General features: G+C 47.6%; 1 protein-coding gene across 1 annotated transcript in view; it reads right to left on the bottom strand.

Annotated features, from left to right (window-relative positions):
* Nucleotides 1–23106, bottom strand: part of musk (muscle, skeletal, receptor tyrosine kinase) — a 216861-nt gene that overhangs the window by 72076 nt on the left and 121679 nt on the right. The window contains exons 10-12 of the mRNA XM_085992850.1: nucleotides 19489–19655; nucleotides 19337–19360; nucleotides 13299–13387 (exon numbers count right to left, since the gene is read on the bottom strand). Coding sequence (XP_085848976.1) covers nucleotides 13299–13387; nucleotides 19337–19360; nucleotides 19489–19655 — 280 coding nt within the window. The remainder of the gene's footprint in view (nucleotides 1–13298; nucleotides 13388–19336; nucleotides 19361–19488; nucleotides 19656–23106) is intronic.

Genomic DNA, 23106 nt, shown 5'->3' with positions numbered 1-23106 from the left:
ACTAAGGATCGATAGATTCTTCCACCACTATCATCAGAGCATTAGACACAAATAAAACCACTAGGGCCTCCAGCATGTACTGCTACTCGAAGGCTAAGGATCAGATACCCATCTATTCTCCCACAGGACCACCGGACAGGGACATGCAGCCCTCGTTTTACTGTGTGGCAGCAGTGTCACCAGAAGAGTGGTGGGTCTGGACATCTGCCCACCATGCTGACTCCAACAAAGCCTACACAAATGATTGCTTAGGTCACATTTAGAATATTGTGTTCAATTTTGGGCAGCTTACTGTAGGAAGGAAGTCAAGGGCATGGAGAGGAAGCAAAAGAGGTTCCTTAAGATGATATCCGGGATGAGAGGCTTTCATTATAAGGAGAGACCAAAGAAGAAAGAAGGTGAATTCTCATCCTTGTTTTCAAAACCCTCCATGGGCCTCATCTCTCCCGATCTCTGTAACCGCCTCCAGCCCTATAACCCTCCGAGATCTCTGCGCTCCTCCAATTCTGGCCTCTTGCGCATCTCCGATTTTATCACTCCACCATTGGCGGCCATGCCTTCGGCTGCCTGAGCCCTAAGCTCTGGAATTCCCATCCTAAACCTCTCTGCCTGTCTTCTTCACTCTCCTCCTTTAAGACGCTCCTTAAAACCTAGCTCTTCGACCAAGCTTTTGGTCACCTGTCCTAATATCTCCTTATGTGGCTCGTTGACAAATTTTGTTTGATAATCGCTCCTGTGAAGCACCTTAGGACGTTTTGCTACGTTAAAGATGCTTTTTAACGGCAAGTTTTTGTTGTTGATAGCTGATAGAAATATTTAAAATTATGATGGTTTTAGGGTAAATAGAGAAAATGTATTTTCACTGTTTGGCGAGTCATCTCAAAATAAAGGGAGAGATAAGGTTTTTTTTAAACGGACGTTTGCAAGGACATGGGATGCTCAACCAGAAACAGTGGTGGAAGCAGAATCCATACCAGCTATTAAAAGGGATGTGTGTGGCGGAGCCACTAAGGGACTCCAATCAATTGTATATAATTCCCTTTAATAATATGCTGGCTGCAGCCTGAGTCTGTATCTTTGTTTTCACTGTTTACATGTACAGAGCACGATCACTTTAATAGCGCTGTAGGGGTTTTGCAAAATCCCCTATTTCCCTGAAGATTGAAAAATATTGGTCCACATCGTGGACGAAGAATTGGGAGATGTGACTGGTCTACAGTGTTTTAAAATGTGCTGAGAACTGCAAAAGACTGCTCTGAGATGGACAGAACGTGGACAACACCGGAGTCGTAGAGCTCTGTGGAAAATATTCACACACCTTAAGACAGTGCTTTTAGTAATAAAATTGTTCCCTGGAGTTTGGGCAATCACAAAAGGTTTTAAAATGGCCAGAGAAAGCTTGGCCAAAAGGACAAAGCAGCAAAACAGCTCGCAGCGAGTTGTCTGTGTGAAAAAGTGGGAGGATACAGGGGCTGTGAGTCAGACCTGCCAATCAAAGGGAGGTTCCCTTCGAAGCACTTGAAGTTGTTTATTGACTTAAGCAATTACCCATGTGAGAATTGACCGCAGGACAATCGATTTGAAACTGCTTCTGTTTACACAGCCATTCAAAGCATTCACAGACAATGAGAGATTGAAACCCTGGAACGGATTTTGAAAGGAAACAGTTTAAGTGTTGAAGGTGTTTAAATCACCCATCATTCTGGACAATAGGGCTGTTGCATTCTCTTTTGTTTTAGCCCAGGTGAGCTCCGGATGTGGGCGGGAACATTTCGGCCCCACCGTGCAGACACACTAACCCAGTCCAACCATTTTGAGTTAGCCAATCACAGCTTTTCTCTTGTGAATTGGAACCTTTTGGCGCGAATTTTCCAGACAGGCAAACAGCAGGGGGTGGGGGGGCCTCACCAGGTATATATGATAGCTCCTGAGAAGCTATTGCTCTCTTTACTTCCTGGGACCACAGGTGAGCCTCTCTCTCTCTCTCTCTCTCACTTCGCTGGACCACATGTGAGCAGAGTTTCTGACTCCTCAGCAAAGCAACCTAGTAAGGAGTTAGGGGATGGTAATTAAGGGGATATTGCTAAGATTGTTTAATCAACATTGGAGCCATCTAATCCCTTGTTTTTACCGTCTGCATTCCTCCATTTAAGCAATTTTACTGTAATTACTGTGTTCGTGTGGTATAGTTTGATATTTTGATTATAGTTTCTTTTAGTTAATAAAGCTTGATTTTTCTCTCATCTAGACCATTTGTCCGTTTTAAGGAAGGTGGGGTAGCGATTCAAAACCGCTGTTTGAAAATTGGTTTATTGGAAATTGGTTTACAGTGTAGCAGCAGGCTGCCTTACCAGGTGAATTACCGTAATCCAGGTAAAAGATTGGAATTGGTCAGAGTGCAGGCAAAGGCTACAAGACCAGGCAAATTACCTTAAACCAGTTAAAAGAAGCCCCCCTTACAAAATGGCGACCACGGCAGGACTGCAGGCCGTTTTTGATTTGATAAGTGGTCTGGATCTGGAGAAAGCATCAGTTATTGCTTTTCTTGTTTTTAGCCTGTGGGCAGTCCTGCGGAAGGTAGTGGCAGTGTGTAAGCTGACCTATTATAGTATAGGTGGCCAGGTTAAAGAGGCCAAGAATCAGGAGTCCCAGTTTGAGAAATGCCAGGTGGGGGTAGAACGCCTCATGAGAGAAGTCACTGAGGCCAGAGCTAGTAGTATGAGGGTGCAGGAAGAAAATGCACGCCTCACACTAGAGGTCACGAAATGCCAGGCATTTATAGAACGCCTTGTGCAGGGAATCACTGAGGCCAGGGAAAGTGAGATGAGACTGCGGGAAGAGAATGCCCGGTTTAGTGAAGCAGATCATGGCCCCTGTAGGGCAGAGATAGAAAGCCTTAACGTGGCTTTAAAAGCTGCAAAGGGGATGATTTGTGTGATCAGCCCAAAGGCAGGTCAGCTGGATTTTACCAGCAGCCCAAATCAAACCGCCCCACAGGCAACACCCAGGGAAAGGCTGGCTAGGGAATTAGAGATCCCAAGACAGCAGCCCACAGCTCCAGGTTTTGAGGAGCTCTGGCAGCAAGGAGGGGTGGACAATGGGATGGTAGGAGAATGCCAGCAGGTCCCGCTAGGCAGGCGGGGACCAGGACCAGTGTACCCCCTCAGACAATGGAGGTACGGTCAGCCCGTGAATGATAACCCAGGGGCTGTTCAGAATACCTTTCTCATACCTTATGATACCCCACAGCTCAGGGGTATGGTGAAACATATTCCCATGCTCTCTGAAAAGGGAGACCCCTCACTGCACTTCCAACAAGTAGACCAGGCAGCCGGTGTTAACGGCTGTGATGATGAAGAGAAAGCCAGAATGTTGCTTTTCTCTGTGGATAGCAAGCTCTATCAGACCCTTTCAGATGAGGCCAAGAGAGAAGGGTTTTGAGGACCTGAAGGAGGAAATACTGGAAGCCATGGGTGCGAACGACGGCAATCCGTTTGATCGCGTAGGGAAAACCCTGCAGCAGGAAGGGGAGACTCCACAGGCATTTGCAGACAGGCTGTGGCCAGTCTACAACCATGCGTGTACAGGGGGACAAGATAGGGCACAGCTGAACCAGCAGCAGTGGACCCAATGGCTTCGTTGCCTGGTGTACAATTGCCTGCCCCAGATAAAGGTAAAAGCTAAAACCTGGTTTGACTCCCGAGACCCCCTGGTAACTGAAGAGACTGTAATCCAGTAGCTCACAGTGACATTCAGGAACGGGAGGAATAGTGAGAGCCCCTAGCAAAAGGGTAAAGTCCACGAGGTTAAACCTGGGGCTCAGTATAAGAAAGAGTGGCACCAGGAGGGGAACAGTCCCTCCCAGGCTAGGTTAAATTGCTATGGGTGTGGGAAAGACGGTCACTGGAGAAAAGACTGTAAGAATCCCTGGAAGGATAGCAAGGGAAAGAATCCCACAGCCCCAACTCAAAGGGTAGAGACAGGAATCTTCCCCGCCTCAGTCGAGTCGCTACTGGAAGCAATGCGGTCTCTCCTGACCAACCAGGGAAAGGTAGCAGCCATCAGTGGTGCTGCAACCCCCTCGCCCACCTCTGCCTCCCCACAATGACTGGCCGGTATGCTGGTCAAAGAGGGTGCACGTGCAGGCACTTTCTGGGACCCATATGGGTCCGGGCCAGTGGCAGTGATTACAGGCAGGGATGGGGCACAGAAAAATTGTACAAGTCAAGTTCAAGTTCACAGCTTGTAAAAACAGGCGCTGTGGCTTGTTCCCAGGGAAAAGTTGTGCAGCCCACAAATTGGGACACTTCCCTACCCCAGTGAGACCCTAGTTTTGCCCAAAGTTTGAATTTGAGCAAGTTAGGTAGCTTAGAAATGGAGCAACAGCAGCCTGGGATTAGAAATCAGCAGGCTGCTGCCCATTCATTCACAGAAACTGCCTGCGCAGACGCGGTTCCCCAGCCCGTACCCCCAGCGGATCTTCTTTACTCTTCTCGCACAGGCGCAGTAGCACGCCTGAGGGAAGAGGTTTCCCAACACCAGGCTCACGCAGTCGCGGACCCGGAACCCCAAGCGGCTCTCGCTCAGTTTGAGGCCAAGCGCGCAGACGCAGTCGGCCATTTAAAGATCCCTGCTGCTCAGTTTTTACGCGCAGGCGCAGCGGCCTGCTTGGAAGACCCAGCGGTTCTTCCAGCCTTTTTTAAAGAAATTGAACGCACAGGCGCGGTTGCCTGCGGGACCCCAGCAGCTCTTTCCAAGTTTTCCCGCGCAGGCGCAATCACCTGTTTGAAGCCAGAGGCTTCACAGCCTCTGTCGTGGGACTCCGAAGAGGAAGTTCACGCAAGCGCAGTTGCCGGCTGGACCGGCGCGGCTCTTTTCCAGGAGGTTTGCGAAGGCGCACTCGCCTGCTTGAATACAGAGGCTTCACAGCCTCTGCCGAGGGACTCAGGAGAGGAGATTCGCGCAGGCGCAGTCGCCTGTTTAAAAGGACCAGCTTCCCAGCCCGCTTCCAGAGTGGTCCCCCCCATGATGTGTGACCCTGGGGAGGCAGGGATGGCAATTCCTCTTGCAGGGGAGCTGGTAACAGGTTTTGGACATGGGGGAGAAGGTTCCCAGCCAGCTAGGGCTGCGACCCTGGCTCAAGGTCCGCCAGCCAAAGTTTCCCCCACAGAGACGCCCCTCAGAAGGTCTCAGCGGGTCCGCATGCCCGAGACAAGATGGTCACCCACTTTACAGTGGAGTAAGGCGGACTCCTGAACCAGGGAGAAGCCAAAGAAGAGAGGTCCCATACCAGCAGCCATAAGTTGTGGGGGACCAGAGACAGGAGGCAGTCCAGCTTCGCTGCAGCCAGCAGCAATCTGCGACAGTGCCAGAGATTAGCCTGGCCGTCCGGAGACGGGCGGCACTTGTATTATAGCTATGTGTGAATATAGAGTGCTTTTAAGGTGTATTTTAAGTTTTGTTGATATGACTAGTTTTAAGTTTAAGTTAAAAGCGTTTAAGTTTACATGTGTGCCAAATGTTTGCATTTTGGTCCGAGGTCAAGGGACCCGACCATGTCTCCACCTAAGGCAGCAGGTCAGTGAGACCTGGCTGTGTGTCCTTTTAAGTTTGTGCAGGAGATTGGAAAATGAAGCAGCCCTGTTCGCTTAGCCCGAGCTGGGCACCGAATGAAGATATGGATATGGAATGTTGGGGATCACCTCGCCACCGGACGAATCCAGAGGGAAAACCCACAGCGGCCTTTGGGAGAAACTGGACAGGGTCCGGAGGAACTTTCCTACTCCTCCTACGCGGAAGAGATGGCCCCAGCTGGGTGGGGCACGGCCCCCAACCCAGCACTATCCTGACCGAAGTTCACTTGCGGGAGACCTCGCTGTTGAGGAGTCATGATGGGGAAGCGCGGGCGCCTTGTCTGATAGGGACGCGTTCCCCGGGGGTGGGTGGCGATGGCCCGGAAAAGATTGTATAGGGGAGGGGGGAGACCCAAGAGTCGCGTGGGTGCGGTCGGGGGAGACAGGAACTCACCCGGGGCCCACGGGCTAGGTTAGAGGGTAAGTGTGGCTGGCCGGATCTGGGATCCAAGTTTAAGTGTGGGGCCAGGGAGAGCCGCTACACAAGCACCCATCATTTTTCTGCAGCCAGTCGAGGGAAGACGGGAGGGGGAGGGACTGGGAGTCACGGTCCCATACTCCCCGGTCTCGGTCTGTGCCAAGGTAATTTTAAACATGAGAGGTACCCCGCCTCCACAAAGGGACAAGGGAACAGTTCGGGGCTGGCGGAGCAGGCTGGTCTGTAAATCCATTCTGTCTGTTTTAAAGTTTAAGACGATCAAAGGGGGGTGGAAGGTACATTTACTGCCTGGGTGGGAAGAGCAATACTCACTCAAATTTTGCGACCCATCATTGGCACATGATGGTCGGGGTTTATTTAAGCATGTTGTTCAAGTTTTTTTGTATTTTATGTTACAGCCCCAATTTGAGCAGAGGCGTAGGACCCTCTCCGTGCTTGGGATCATTTTGATTACATTGTGTAACTAAGATTGCAACATTTTGTAATAAGTTATAATGTAAAAAGTGATTGTAAATTTTGATTGCATTGTAATTTTACAATTTACAAAGTGATGCTGGGGTATGCGACCCTTTACTGTAAATTGATGTATCTGTAAGATGCCTACCGTACCATGGTTTTTCTCAAATTTTAGGGGAAAGGACGGTTCAGGGGATCAGTGGCAGATAGCTGTTAATCAAATCGAATCAAAATCAAATCAAATCAACTTTTATAGTCATTGTTAGTGCACAAGTGCAGTACAATGAAATGTAGGCTTGCGGCTCCCGACAGTGTACATTTAGATTAAGACATTTAAACATTCAACATACATTTGGCTTGTAATACATTAACATAAACATAACCATAATAAAGTGCATTGGCAGATGTGCAGGCTTTAGAGTTTGTTTGTTTGTGAGGGGGTCTGAAAATGTTGCTCACTCCTTCGAGTTGATACTACAAGCAAGTTGGGAGTATCAAAAGGGAGGAATGTAGGGGTTTCGCAAAATCCCCTATTTCCCTGAAGATTGAAAAATATTGGTCCACATCGTGGACAAAGAATTGGGTGATGTGACTGGTATACAGTGTTTTAAAATGTGCCGAGAACCGCAAAAGACGGCTCTGAGATGAGTCGTAGAGCTCTGTGGAAAATATTCACACACCTTAAGACAGTGCTTTTAGTAATAAAATAGTTCCCTGGAGTTTGGGCAATCACAAAAGGTTTTAAAATGGCCAGAGAAAGCTTGGCCAAAAGGACAAAGCAGCAAAACAGCTCGCAGCGAGTTGTCTGTGTGAAAAAGTGGGAGGATACAGGGGCTGTGAGTCAGACCTGCCAATCAAAGGGAGGTTCCCTTCGAAGCACTTGAAGTTGTTTATTGACTTAAGCAATTACCCACGTGAGAATTGACCGCAGGACAATCGATTTGAAACTGCTTCTGTTTACACAGCCATTCAAAGCATTCACAATGAGAGATTGAAACCCTGGAACGGATTTTGAAAGGCAACAGTTTAAGCGTTGAATGTGGTTAAATCACCCATCATTCTGGACAATAGGGCTGTTGCATTCTGTTTTGTTTTAGCCCAGGTGAGCTCCGGATGTGGGTGGGAACATTTTGGCCCCACCGTGCAGACACACTAACCCAGTCCAACCACCTTGAGTTAGCCAATCACAGCTTTTCTCTTGTGAATTGGAACTTTTTGTGCACGAATTTTCCAGACAGGCAAACAGCAGGTGGGGGGGGGGGGTGGCGGGCCTCACCAGGTATATATAGCTCCTGAGAAGCTTTCGCTCTGTTTTTACTTCCTGGGACCACAGGTGAGCCTCTCTCTCCCTCTCTCTCTCCCCCCCTCTCTCTCTCTCTCTCACTTCGCTGGGCCACATGTGAGCAGAGTTTCTGACTCCTCAGCAAAGCAACCTAGCAGGAGTTTGGGGGATGGTAATTAAGGGGATATTACTAAGATTGTTTAATTAACATTGTAGCCATTTAATCCCTCGTTTTTACCGTCTGCATTCCCCCATTTAAGCAATTTTACTGTGATTACTGTGTTTGTGTGGTATAGTTTGATATTTTGATTATAGTTTCTTTTAGTTAATAAAGCTTGATTTTTCTCTCATCTAGACCATTTGTCCGTTTTAATATCATTAATTATAAGTCCTTCAGTCAGAACTGGAAGGTGGGGTAGCGATTCGAAACCGCTGTTTGAAAACTGGTTTATTGGAAATTGGTTTACAGTGTAGCAGCAGGCTGCCTGACCAGGTGAATTACCATAATCCAGGTAAAAGATTGGAATTGGTCAGATTGCAGGCAAAGACTGCAAGACATGGGAAATTACCTTAAACCAGTTAAAAGAAGCCCCCCTTACAGCGCGGGCAAACGCGATGACGTCACGCCGTTCATCATGTGATCCCCCACCGGCGGGAAAAACGTGATGACGTCATGACGTCAGCCACAGGACCGCCCTAGCAGTCCTCGTGGAGCCTCCGAACTGACTAGACCTATATTCGATGTTCTCCTGTAGTTATCCGTTAAACTCTGTTACTTTATTTATTTTACCTCGTTTATTTGATTGCCTGAGTGGACCTCAGTCTTTTGGATAGGAACTAGACATTCCTACATTGATGACCCCGACTTTTGCGAACGGTTTTAGCAGAAGTTACTGAACATGGAATCGAACGCCGTTGCTTTGAAGCTACCACAGTTCTGGGAGCAACAGCCAGCCGCGTGGTTCATCCAGGCTGAAGCCCAGTTCGCAATCAGGAACATCGTTGCAGATCAGACCCGTTACTATCACGTGGTCTCCGCCCTCGACAGCGCCACAGCCTTGCGGATCGTCAGCCTGCTTGGTAATCCACCAGAAGATCGCAAGTATGATACGATAAAGGCGCGGTTGTTACAGGTCTTCGGGCTCACGAAGTCGGAGCGCGCCCGCTGGCTGCTCAATATGCCCGGCCTCGGAGACTCCAAGCTGTCCGAGCTCATGAGCCAAATGCTCACGCTCCTGGGCTCCGAACTGGAATGCTTCCTCTTCAGGGAGCTAGTCCTCAGCCAGCTACCAGAGCAAGTTCAAGCTGCCCTAGCCAGGTCGGAAGTCACCGTCTGCGCAGAGCTGGTTGCCGATGCGGACAAGATCTTCGTGGTGACACAGCAGTACTGCGTTGTCACGAGGCGCCGATCCCCCACAGACACCGCTCCAGCCCCTCAACCTGCGGGGTTGTGCTTCTACCACGCCCGTTTTGGCGCGAAAGCAAGATGCTGCCGCCCTCCCTGCAGCTTTTCGCTCAAAAAAAAAAATCAGCAGCCACCCTGTCGAAAGAGGACCGGTTATAACGAGTGCCCCGCGGCTGCGATGGCAATCGGTAATTCGGGAAAAGTCCTCTTCAACGATTCCCTATCTGGTCGACGTTTCCTTTGCAACACCGGGGCGCAGTGTAGCATCCTACCCGCGTAAAATCTTGATCTACAAGTTGGGGGGCACGGCCCCCTCCCTCCAGGCAGCTAATGGCGGGGCCATTTGGACCTTCGGAAGCCGGCGGGTCCAGGTGTGCTTCGGCGGCCAGCAGTTTTACTGGGATTTCAGCACGGCCAAAGTCTCTCAAGCCATCCTCGGGGCAGATTTTTTGTGCGCCAACAGCCTCCTGGTGGATGTATGGCACCGCCGGTTGATCAATGCGGCCAATTTTCACTCCATCCCGTGCTACCGCGGTAACACCGTGGCGTGCACTGTCTCCTGCGTGTCCCCACCTCCGGATGACTTCACTCGCCTCCTCGGAGATTTCCCAGACCTGACCAGACCCACTTTCTCTTCCATGGCCACGAAACATGGTGTCGAACATCACATCACCAGTACTGGCTCCCCGGTCTACGCACGGGCCCGGCGCCTCGAACCTGGCAAGCTCGCGGCTGCAAAAGCGGAGTTCGACATGATGGAGTGGCTAGGGATTATTCGCCGGTCGAATAGTCCCTGGTCTTCGCCTCTCCACATTGTTCCGAAACCTGGCGGTGGATGGTGGCGACTACCGACGCCACTACTCCTGATCGGTACCCGATCCTTCATATTCAGGATTTCTCTGCACATTTGGCGGGAAATACCATTTTTTCAAAAGTCGACCTTGTCCGTGGCTACCACCAGCTCCTCGTACACCCGCAAGACATTCCGAAAACTGCAGTCATCACCCCATTCGGCCTGTTTGAATTTCTGCGGATGCTGTTTGGATTGAAGAACACTGCGCAGGCTTTCCAGCGCTTGATGGACTCCGTGCTTCGAGACCTCAAGTTTCTATTCGTCTACCTCGTCGACATCCTCATCGCCAGCCCTAATAAAGAGGAGCACATCTGCCATTTGCACACCCTCTTTAGACGCCTCAGTCAACACGGCTTGATCATCAACCCGGCCAAGTGCCATTTCGGCCTGCAGCAGATTGATTTTTTAGGCCATCGCATCACATCAGACGGCGCAATTCCCCTGCAAACGAAGGTGGAGGCAGTTACTTTGTTCCCGCACCCGCAGTCCGCCAAGGCCCTGCAGGAGTTCCTCGGGATGGTAAATTTTTATCACCGGTTCGTCCCTAATGCAGCTCTGCTCATGCAGACCCTGTACGAGGCCCTCAAGGGCAAGTCCGGCAAGGATCCGATCAGCTGGACCGTCGACATGGACTGGGCGTTCGTCGACACAAAAGGTGCTTTAGCCAACGCAACCATGCTGGCACACCCGCTGCCAGGTGCCATCATCGCCCTTACCACCGACGTGTCAGACTACGCCATCGGCGCAGTGCAGGAACAGTGGGTGTATGGGACGTGGCAACCGCTGGTGTTTTTCAGCCGTCAACTATGGCGAAACAAACGGACGTACAGCACGTTCGACCGGGAGTTGCTGGCCCTTTTTCTGGCCATCCGCCATTTCCGGTTCTTGCTAGAGGGACGTCCGTTCACGGCTTTTGTGGACCATAAGCCACTAACGTTCGCTATGGCCAAGACCGCTGAACCGTGGTCAGCTCGGCAACAACGTCAGTTGACGTTTATCTCAGAATTAACCACTGACATTCAGCATGTGTCCGGTAAGGACAACCCGGTGACGGATTGCCTCTCCCGCGCGACCGTTCATGCAGTCCAGCTCGGCATCGACTATGCCCTCATGGCTGCGGATCAAGCCTCGGATCCGGAGGTCCAATCTTACAGAACCAACCCCTCTAGCCTCCAAGCGGCTGACGTCAAATTCCATGCTGCGGGCACTACGCTACTCTGCGACGTCTCCGTAGGAGATCCTCACCCTATCGTCCTGGTCGCCTGGCGCCGAAAAGTTTTTGACGCCATCCACGGGTTGTCACACCCTGGCATGAAGGCCTCGCGATGGTTGATGTCGTCCAAATTCGTGTGGCAGGGCATGCACATGGATGTTCGTGACTGGGCCACCACCTGCGTGGTCTGCCAAAAGGCAAAGGTGCAGCGTCACATCAAGGCTCCATTGGCCACTTTCGCCATTCCGGAATGTAGGTTTGATCATGTGCATGTGGACCTGGTGGGGCCACTTCCGCCTTCGCACGGGTTTACTCATCTTCTTACAATGGTGGACCGCACCACTCGATGGCCGGAGTTGGTTCCTCTGTCTTCCACCACTTCCACAGACGTCGCCAGGGCATTCATCTCCTCTTGGGTCGCCCGCTTCGGGGTACCGGCGGACATCTCGTCCGATCGTGGGACGCAGTTTTCTTCGGAGCTTTGGAACGCTGTGGCTCAGGGGCTCGGCGTCAAGCTACATCGCACCACTGCCTACCATCCACAGGTGAACGGCCTGTGTGAACGATTCCACAGGTCGCTCAAAGCCGCACTGCGAGCCAGCCTTCAAGGCGCAGGTTGGGTGGACAGGCTTCCATGGGTCCTTTTGGGTCTTCGTACGGCACCTAAAGAAGATCTTCAATCATCCTCGGCGGAGCTCGTATATGGCCAGCCGCTACGCATGCCAGGGGATTTCCTTCCGTCTCCAACAGAGCCATGGTCCACGTTCCAGCAGCTCATGAGCCACCAGGAGGCAGCCAGAAGTTTCACTCCAGTGCCTATGTCGCATCACGGCTTGCAGAGCTCCCACATCCCAGCTGAGTTGCAGAACGCCGACTATGTGTTTATCCGCCACGACGCTCATCGGGACCTGCTCAAACCCCCTTACACTGGTCCTTTCCGTGTGATAGAGCCGGGAGACAAATCTTTTTCGGTCGATGTCGGAGGTAAACCGGACCACATTTCGGTTGACCGGTTGAAGCCGGCTCACTTGGACCTTGACCGCCCAGTTGATCGCACAACCGCCGAAACGTGGCCGACTGCCCACAGTCGCCGTGCCAGATCAAACGCAACCGCCCGCCAGCTCGCCCGCCGTCCATCAGCTTCCACTTCAAGGCTACAGAAGTCGATCTGACAGGCTTGTCAGGCCTCCTCGCCATTTTACTTTTGCTATTAAAGACAATTCTGGGGGGGCGCATGTGGCGGAGCCACTAAGGGACTCCAATCAATTGTATCTAATTCCCTTTAATAATATGTTGGCTGCAGCCTGAGTCTGTATCTTTGTTTTCACTGTTTACATGTACAGAGCACGATCACTTTAATAGCGCGGGCAAACGCGATGACGTCACGCCGTTCATCACGTGATCCCCACCGGCGGGAAAAACGTGATGACGTCATGACGTCAGCCACGGGACCGCCCTAGCAGTCCTCGTGGAGCCTCCGAACTGACTAGACCTATATTCAATGTTCTCCTGTAGTTATCCGTTAAACTCTGTTACTTTTCATTAAACCTTGTTTATTTGATTGCCTGAGTGGACCTCAGTCTTTTGGATAGGAACTAGACATTCCTACATGTGGATAAATATTTGAAAAAAAAGTTAAAGGGGAGAGGTCAGGAGCATGAGATTAAGTCATTTATTTCAGGGAGCTGAGACAAGCCTGAAGGGCTGAATGGCCTCCTTCTGTGCTGTACAACCTGGTGATTCTGTAAACACATTACTTCCTTTTGGGTGTATGTGATGGTTGCATAATACTAGTGCGGTTATATTGCAGTCTATTATAGGGTTAAATCTATACAGTGTAATGGTAAACAATAGGAACGCTGCAGTCCGGACAAAGTGTAGAAGTTAAGAGCAGAGAAAACACTGAGAAGGGGTCAGGGACACGATAGAAACAGAAGAGTATTAAATGTCGAAATTCATTGGCAATCTGTGAACATCAATGACTAGATTCCTTGGCACAAACTCGGCAAACACTAACCTGTTCACTCCACTTCTGACAGGGAACACCAGATGCTGTGACATTTACCGAACCCTGATAGAACCTCCCATTATCGCTGTAACACATTTCTGTAGAAATGGGGATGAAAATAAAAATTAAAAATATCAGAATCATTAATTACAGCCATCAATTAAAAATAATAACAAAGCGCTGGAAATATTCAGCAGGTCAGGCAGCATCTGTGGAGAGAGAAACCGAGTTAATGTTTCAGGTCGATGATACTTCGTCAGAACTGGAAAAAGTTAGAGATGTAACAGGTTTTAAGCAAGTGTAGGGGCAGGGAAAGGGGGGAGGGAGGAAAGAACAAAAGGGGAGGTCTGTGATAGGGTGGAAGGCAGGAGAGATTAAAAGACAAAAGGGATGATGGTGCAAGGTGAAAGGAGATGATAATGGGACAAGTAAAAAAAACAGAAGTTGGGTCTAAAAACAATTGTTGTTTAAGAACCAGAATGTCACCCCTGCATAGTAATATGTGTTTCTACCATGTTGAACATCTTCCCATGTTCAGTGCTGTGGTGGGAAGACAGAATCAAGCTTTAACTCCAAACCTAACTAGGCATGTACTCTTGAACCAATCACATTTACTGTCAGACCATAACACTGCAGTGGGTATGATGAATATCAATGCTACATGACTTGTTAAGCATAGTGTCCATCACAACTCTTCTATCACTGTTTAACTTGAAAGGAACGGCAGAGGTTCCAGGGAGTTTGGCACAATCCCATTGTCTGACTTGAAAAGCATCTTGGCTCCACCAGTCCAATTTATCTGACTTGAGGTCAATTTGGGATTCCTTTATTTGGCTGCTGGGGTTAATCAAGATCTACCTGGAGCCAAAATTGATTGCATGCATGCAATCTATCCACAGACGGAAAGGTTCCATTAGTTCCGTTACATTTTAGTTCACTTGCTTAGACCTTTAACTTGTAATGAGGTGAGACCTGATTACTATTGCTTCTAAGCAGAAGTAGAAGATCTGAAGACAGTGGATTGAAAAGACTTAGGAAATGAGACAGGTTACAGAATTGAAGACAAGAAGAATAATGTTCTTGCTATAATTATGATCACATTGTGGACCATGGTTCGCCCTAACTATACCCCAAAATTGTAAATGGAAATTACAGAAAGATAATATTTGGAAAACCAAAACATCACTTCCAGGAATATTTAGAGTAATACTGTACTCATAGTTAGGATGCACCTTTTTTTCACACACAATGCCTTTTCCTACTTGTCACTGTAAATAATTTCTCTCTCTTCCAGTTGGGATTTATTTTAAATCAAATCAAATCAAATCAAATCAACTTTTATTGTCATTGTTAGTGCACAAGTGCAGTACAACGAAATGTAGGCTTGCGGCTCCCGAGAGTGTACAATTTGGATTAGGACACTTAAACATTCAACATACATTTATACATTTGGCTTGCAGTATATTAGCATAAATATGACCATAATAAAGTGCACGTGTGTAAAATAATCCTAATTTTCCAAACGGGTTTTTCTTTTGATAGAATCTATTCCTTTTTATCCAGTTCACTGCACATCTAGCTTGTGTTATACCTGACCGGTGAACATTTGATAGCCATCCCTGGGCTCTGACACCCATCATCTTAATGAACACACACATACACAAAATCACCTCCTCCCCAAAACCCTTAAAAAATGGCAGTCCTCAATCTGAATTTAACTAGCGAAGTTTAGGATTTGTCTCACTTGTCCAATTATTTCCTGTAGCTGAACTGGAATGGTTTTAATTGGTGTAATTTATTCAATTCATAGGCAAGATAAGTGCTTCATTATGCAATAAAACCCAGCAGTTTGAATTTATCTCCTTTGCTTGTTTTGCTATTTAGTACATACTATGTAATGAACAGTAAGATGGGCTAAATAGTAAACAACAACTTGTATTTATATAGCACCTTTAATGTAGTAAAACATCCCACGGCAGTTCACAGGAGTATTATTAGACAAAAATTTGACACCGAGCCATATAAGGTGATATTAGGACAGGTGACCAAAAGCTTGGTCAAAAAGGTAGGTTTTATGGAGTGTCTTAAAGGAGGAGGGAGAGGCGGAGAGGTTTAGGGAGGGAATTCCAGAGCTTAGGGCCTCGGCAGCTGAAGGCACGGCCGCCAATGGTGGAGCAACGAAAATCAGGAATGCTCAAGAAGCCAGAATTGGAGGTGTGCAGAGATATCGGAGTGTTGTAGGTCTGTAGGTTACAGAGATAGGGAGGGGGTGGGTGAGGTCAAGGAGGGATTTGAAAACAAGGATGAGAATTTTTTTTTTAATTAGATATATATGAAATTACTATTCAGGGGTAATTTAATGAGCCCCTGTTGTCAGCAGGAACGAGCCCAGCAGGATCCCAAAAAGGAGAAGTAGAATGAAGCAGCTGAGAGAAATTAAAGGCTGTGGGCAGGATTTTCATTGGGCCGTGGAGGCGGGATTGGAGGCGTGTGGGGCGTTAAAATCCCGAAATCAGGGGGCACGAATCCACCCCGCCTCCAACCCGCCTCCATGCCAGTTTCAAAGGAGGTGGGTACCCGACCCGCACTGGGACCCGCCTCCCCGAGGCGGGAAGGGGATTAGTGCCAATTAACTGTCGGTTAACAGGTAGTTAACAGGCAGTTTGTAGCCTAATCCCTATTTTCATTGGTGAAATGTGGGATTCCCGACGGCTCCAAACCACGCCAAGTTAGCGAGGCGGGCTGTCGGGATGAAGGGCTTGGAGGGGGGTCGAGATGTCTGGTGTTCAGGTGAGTGATGGGTGCATGAGTGCAGAGGTTGGTGTGTTTAAAGTGTTTAAAGAAGTTTTACTTACCTTTACAGCCTTCCTTCCTTCAGGTCTCGGGAGTCCCTCATCTCACCGGCACAGAAAGCAGAATGGCCGCGAGCTGTCAAAAGTTCCAACATTCAGCTTTCTGTTCTGTGGAGATCTCTAAATCATCCTGAGAGGAAGGAATTAACCTGGAGTACAGATCGTCAGTGTTTGACAGCTTCAAACAGCTGTCAAATGCTGATATTTCATCTGTCAAAAGGTCTTGACAGATGAAATATCAACCTGTGACGTCACCTGTTGCCGGGTGGCCCTTAATTGGCCTGCTGAGCCCGCTGGGCGGGCTCAACAAGGTCAATCAAGTCAACATCGCGTGGGTTGGCTAGAACTCGATGGAGGCGGGACTACAACCCCGAAAGTTTTAGTCCCGCCTCCTACCTTCCTCCTCAATGAAAATCCAGCCCTGTGTGATGTTGTTCACACACATGGCTGATAATTATAATGCATTCCCACAACCTTTCTGCAGGCAAGGTATTTTGTATTCAAGTAACAATGACAACTTACACTTACATAGCGCCTTTAGTGTAGTCAGACTTTGCACGCCACTTCACAGAGGGGCTTAACAGATGCTGAGTAGGAACTGGGAGCAGGAACTGGAAAAAGGGTCAAAGTTTTTGAAGGTTAGGAGAGAGCTGGCATGACAAAGGAGCTTAGAATTTCAGCGTGCAGGGCCATCATGGTATTATGGCTTAAGGTGGGAAATAGGGGGAAGGGAAAGGACGCACAGTAGTCCAGTCTCAGAAGATAGGTAGGGTGCGAGTTGGGGTATGAGGAGGTAGCAGAGGTAGGGTGGACTAAGGACCATCAAGGTAATGAGAATGAGGATTTTGAGGACAATGCACTGGAAAATAGAGGAGTATAATGAGACTTCGGTGATGGGTGAACTAGGATTTAGTGCAGGGTAGGATTAAACCAGTCGGGTTCTAGATGAATTGGAGTATGGGAGTTTCATAGCGGTATCAGGAGCCATTTATCAAACAGGAAAGACCTATCACTGAGGAGAAAAACATTTAGTTTGTCTTCAACCTGGAGTAAGCAAGGACCACAATTCTCTTAAAATATGGGTGGTATGGACATTCCATGGAAACTTCATATAAACAATCCTTTGTGATGGGTTGCAGGCCTTTGAGATTTTCATTGCATGATCTGTTCATGAATGTAATGGGATGTTGCACAAGTGCTTTTATGTCTGTATAGATCCAATCAATAGTGCACTGGGAATGCTGCATCTATAATATATTAAAAATTGTGTGTGGTTTCAGAATTTCAGTGGTACCGCACTTGTAGGTGGTGCTGTCAATGTAATGTTACATGACAAATTAGAAACAATGGTGAAGCACCTAACGTTATGTGACAGCTCAAATGGTACTTTGAGTGGATCCTCAAACAAACCAGAGAAAGTGGAAGGGTAGAAAATGTCGGTGAATACCCATTTTCAGTGGAGAAGAAACCAACTGAATTGAAATTTGAAGACCACAGACAGAAGAAGATTCCCCCTCCCGCCCCTTTCGTCCCCGTGCCCTTCCCAACAAGTTTTCACGCTTCCTCTCCTGCTGAGCAGGTTTTTGTCCTCCTTCTTCTCCCAACAAAGTTTTTGCCCTCCATTCCCCAATCCCCAATGAGCAATTGTTCACCTCCCTGCTGAGCAAGTATGTGGCTTCTGTAGTGACAATTACCCTATCAAACGCAATAACAACTATTTCTGATTAATCTTTCCTCCTATTTCTGTAGATTGAAAATATATTTACAGGTAAAGAAGAACGAAAGAACTTGCATTTATAGAGCACCTTTTACAACTTCAGGACATCCCAAAGCTCTTTACAGCCAATGAAGTACTTTTGAAGTGTAGTCACTGTTGTAATGTAGGAAATGTGGCAGCCCATTTTTGCACAAAGCATGCTCCCACAAAGAGTAAGTTGATATCTGTTTTAGTGATGTTGTTTGAGGAATAAATATTGGCCAGGACATCAAGGAGCATGCCCCTGTTCTTTTTCAAAATAGCGTCATGGGATCTATTATATCCACCTAAGAGAGCAGTTGGGGCCTAGGTTTACTGTCTCATCCGAAAGTGGCACCTCCGACAGTGTAGCACTCCCTCAGTACTGCACTGGGAATGTCAGCCTGGATTATGTGCTCAACTCTCTGGAGTGGGACTACGAACCCATAACCTTCACTAACTGAGGGGGGCGAGAGTGCTACCCACTGAGCCAAGGCTGACACCTAGATAAGCACCGAAGACCGAAAGGGAGATCTGGCCACAGGCATTACAGCAAAAGGTAGCTCAGATTGGTGAAGTGACTTGGGTTAAAGGGCAATGGGACAAACCTTTGTTCTTAGTGCCCTGCCGTAGTGCTTCGTGTGCTGGGAGTGCATTCTGGGAATTCAGGCACATGCCCAATTCACAGGCTCACGATTTTCCATCCATTGGGCCTGCAAATCAGGCACACACTCGAATCCCAGTATAAATTCCAGGCATCTGAAGCTCTGAGCTGGGAACGCTAGGTGGGAACACTAAAGACAAAAGTTTACCGAAGTATGTCTACGGGTATTAATTCAGCTCCTTCCTCCTTCCAGTGAGCACTCATTGTTGAAACAGAAATGTTTTAAATACATCAAAGAAACAGCAAAAATGATCAAACCTATCAATAGTTTTATGCACTGGTTTGATTTTTAACAAGTCAGCACTGGTGGTAAAACTTTCCTTTTTACTGAGCGATCGTTGTAAACCATCAGGCTAGATGTTACTAGTCTGCGCTCATCCTGAGGCAGAGTTTTACACATTGGAAGCACATATTGACCATGAATTCCCTTCCACTCTAAAGCCATAACTTTGCCGTATGTACGATGGAAAACCCCCATTAAACCTTAGGCAGAGTACCACTTCTGGCAAAGTTACGGCCAGGGAGCGGGAGCGGGAGCGATTCCAAGCCGCTAGGTATTTGGGATTAGAGGTCAGCGGGTCATGCAGGATTTGGGCCAGGAGTTCAAATTCACAAAATCTACCCTTATTTACCTTTAAAAACTGCCTGGAAGGTAAGGTGGAAGTAAACCTAGTCATAGAATGTGATATTATGTGTTAATTATTCAATAACATAGGATTTTATAAACTCATTTGAAACGACTGATATAACCAAGGTTACCATATGGTATAAAACAGGACGAGGTGTATTTACTTACTGGTAATGAGTCCTTTCTTCATGGCTGCAAACATAAAGAGAAAATAATTAGCCAGTTAGATATTGTAATCCATTTTTCATATTGGGTATTAATTTTGCGCATTAACGATGACACGTTTGGTACCTATTTCATTTCACACAGTTAATAGTTACCAAGAAATGAGATTTTGGTGCACGCATCTGGGTCCTGGTGCATGCTGGGAAGTCTGTGACAGTCTGGTAGGCTCAGACCCGCAGAGTAAATTCCCTTGCGTGAATTGTCCTCCATCGAGAGCCATTCTTTGTAGCAATAAAGCTCTTTCACTGCCAGGCAGTGCTCGCTAATAACAAAGAAAGATCCAATACTTAATACACGTACCTTTTTTAGAAAGAAGCGATCCTTAAAAAATCCAAAAAACATATTTTGTCTGAAGCAAAGCCCTAAATGCATAGATAAAGAAAGAACTTGCATTTCTATAGCACCTTTCATTACCTCAGGACATCCCAAAATGTTTTTTATCCAATGAAGTACTTTTGCAATGTGGGAAATGCACACAGCAAGATCCCACAAACAGCAATGTGATAACAACCAGATAATCTGATATTTTAGTGATGTTGTTTGAGGGATCAATATTGGCCCAGGGCACTGAGAAGAACTCCCCTGCTCTTCTTCAAAATAGTGCCATGGGATCTTTTATGTCCACCCGAGAGGGCAGATGGGGCCTCGGTTTAACGCCTCATCTGAAAGACGGCACCTCTGACAGTACAGCACTCCCTCAGTACTGCATGGATGTCAGCCTGGATTTTGTGCTGAAGTCTCTGGTGTGGGACTTGAGCCCATAACCTCTGGCTCAGAGGCAATCGGCCGCGATTTTGCCAGCGCTCAGAGGGCGGATTTGGAGGCTGGTCAGAGGTTAACTTCGATTTGATTGGCAGCGGGTTCCGATCTCGCCGTCAACTCGCCTCCAAACAGCTTTCCGAAGTGTCGGGTCCCCGATTTACAAATGAACCCAACACCTAGCGATGGGAAGCGGGTTAAAGGCAATTACCTGCCTATTAACAGGTACTTGCCAGTAGTTTTCAGCCTGTTTTTGGATTTTCCTGCTTCCGGGTCGGTTTTCCCGACGTCCGGACACCACACCAGGTAAGTGTGGCATGTTGTGAGTCTGGTCTGATGTTTGTGGAATGATGACAGCTGCAGAAGTGGTGTCAAGGATCCAATGTTGCACATGGTGAATTTCAGAGCAAAGAAAATGTTGGTTACTGCATTTTTAAAACATATACAGATTTCTTTAGCTTACAAGTTTTTAAATCCAACTATATGTCCAGTGCCATCTCATTGGGAGAATCTCTCTCCAGTGACAGATCACTTCTGTCACCTCACCTGCAGCTGCCATCTATTCCAGCCTATGGAGGGAGTCATTCGAGATCCTGGTGCAAGAGGTCACCTTTGTGCAGTGATTGTCAGTGTTTTCAGCACCTCAATGCTGTCAAACACTGAAATCAACAGTCAAAATAAAATTGTGTGTGGTCCCTTTAAGGAAACTGGCAGATGACGCGTCATCAAATGACGTCATCAGACCCGCTTCATGTTAATTGGCCGGCAAGCCCTCAGGGTGGGCTTAACAAGGTCAATCAAGGGAAAATCATGTCTGGAGCCGATGCAGCTGGGGGCAGGACTGGAAGCCAGGAACCAGCTGTCCCGCACCCATCCCGACACTGATGACAAAATCGCGGCTAATATGTCCAGATTTCTGAATTGTGGAAAACGTGCTGAGATGTTGGTTGAGTGATAAATAATGACCAGGACACTGGGGAAAATTGCTCTGGCTAGTGCCATGGGATCTTTTACATGCACCTGAGAGGGCAGACTGGTTTAATATCTCATCCAAAAGACAGCACCTCTGCCAGTGCAGCACTCCCTCATACTGCACTGGAGTATCAGCCTAGATTTTCTGTTCGTAGTCTCCAGGGACCTGAACTCACAGCCTTCTAACTCAGAGGAAAGAGTGCTACCCACTGAGCCACAGCTGACATCTCGATAGCTAGATAGAAAAACAACAACACTCCAAGCAAAGCCATTCCTCTAATTAGATGCCCTACTGTTGGGTGAAAAATAGGCTGCAACCAACAGTCAAAAGACACTTTACAGTATTTATTTAGAAAAGTAATGATCACCCCATTCAGTAGTTCTAGAAATTTACTGTCTAATATACTGAATACTGTAAATTAGAGAAAATTATTCTGGTAGAGTGTCTGTAATGGGAAACAGATGTGGGCATAGCCCTGGAAAGCACAGTGGGCTGAAGCACGTGGCTTCCTCCTCTGGGATCTGGGCTTGAATCCAATCCAGGCCGATGGGATGCGTCTCTGTTCTTTCTCTTTCTGCTGGTTGTAAGAACCATAGTTCAAGTAAGACATTGGGCAATTTCAACCTTGTCTCAATGTATTTGGGTCCATTGCAAAAAACAACTCCTAATTAGGACTAATTGGCACTAAATTGGTGATAACGCTCAGAAGAATGGCTGATGTGGAAAATCAACATTGTCTTGTTGGAGCAATGGGAGGAAATGCTCTTCCGAGGTTTGGTTAAGAAAGAAAGAAGCTGCATTTACATAGTGCCTTTCACAACGTCAGGACATCCCAAAGCATTTTACAGCTAATGATGTACTTTTTAAGTGTAGTCGCTGATGTAATGTGGGAAACACAGCAGCCAATTTGCGCACAGCAAGCTCCCATGAATAGCAATATGGTGAAGACCAGCTCATCTGTTTCTAGGTGTTGATGAGAGATAAATATTGGCCAGTACACTGGGGAGAACTCCCCTGCTCTTCTTCAAATAGTGCATGGGATCTTTTACATCCACCTGAGAGGGCAGATGGGACCAGATGACGACACCTCCAACAGTGCAGCACTCACTCAGTACTGCACTGCGAGTGCCAGCCTAGATTATGTGCTCAAGTCTCTGGAGTGGGGTTTGGACTCACAACCTTCTGATCCAGAGGTGAGAGAGTGCTACCCACTGAGCCACGGCTGACATCTAAGGCACACTGTTCTAGTAAAGTAGGCCTGGGAGTGCTTGACACTTGGTGTAAGAAGGGGAAAAATGTTCTATTCACCAGCACTGACGTACTTCAACTTGAGCATAAAATTCACAAATTCCCCCCTTTCCCAAAGAAAAAACACTGGAGCACCAATGGAATGTGGGAGTACTTTGATAGTTACAATTGGCATTTTGCTCTCATATTTTGCTCTGATCTGTAAGTCAGGTCACAGGTCAAAAGGTCTCTTTACACCAGGGAAATGTAACTTGTGCTATTTACAATGCTGGTGTCGATTGCCTTCTCAACCATCCTATTTTTTGCCATGACAATCCATATCTCAAACAGCAACGTAATCATAAGGGGGTGGGGGAATGGGACCTGAGTGGAATTAAGAGCCACCTGTGCCTCTTCACATGCTGCTCTGATCCGGAGAATGGTGATCTCAATGGCGAGCATTCCTTTAAATTGTGCTCTGCCATTAAAGTTTACATGGGAATAAAAAAACTTGAGGGCCAATTCACTAATCCTGTGCTTCTATTAGGGAGTTGCGATTGAACGGAATGTAGGTTGGCGAATTCATAGAATCATACAGTGCAAAATGCCGGCTCTTTGAAAGAGCTATTCAATTAGTCCCACTTCCCCTGCTCTTTCCCCATAGCCCTTCAATCTTGTCCCCTTCAAGTATTTATCAATAAATGTAAATGAGATGGAAACAAGGTAAGGAAGAAGAAAAGATAGGAATAACTTG

Source organism: Somniosus microcephalus, chromosome 1 (assembly GCF_052327205.1).
Source record: "Somniosus microcephalus isolate GS21.2 chromosome 1, FLI_Smic_1.0, whole genome shotgun sequence".
Taxonomy (NCBI): Eukaryota; Metazoa; Chordata; class Chondrichthyes; order Squaliformes; family Somniosidae; genus Somniosus; species Somniosus microcephalus.
This window is presented reverse-complemented; position numbering and strand designations above follow the sequence as displayed.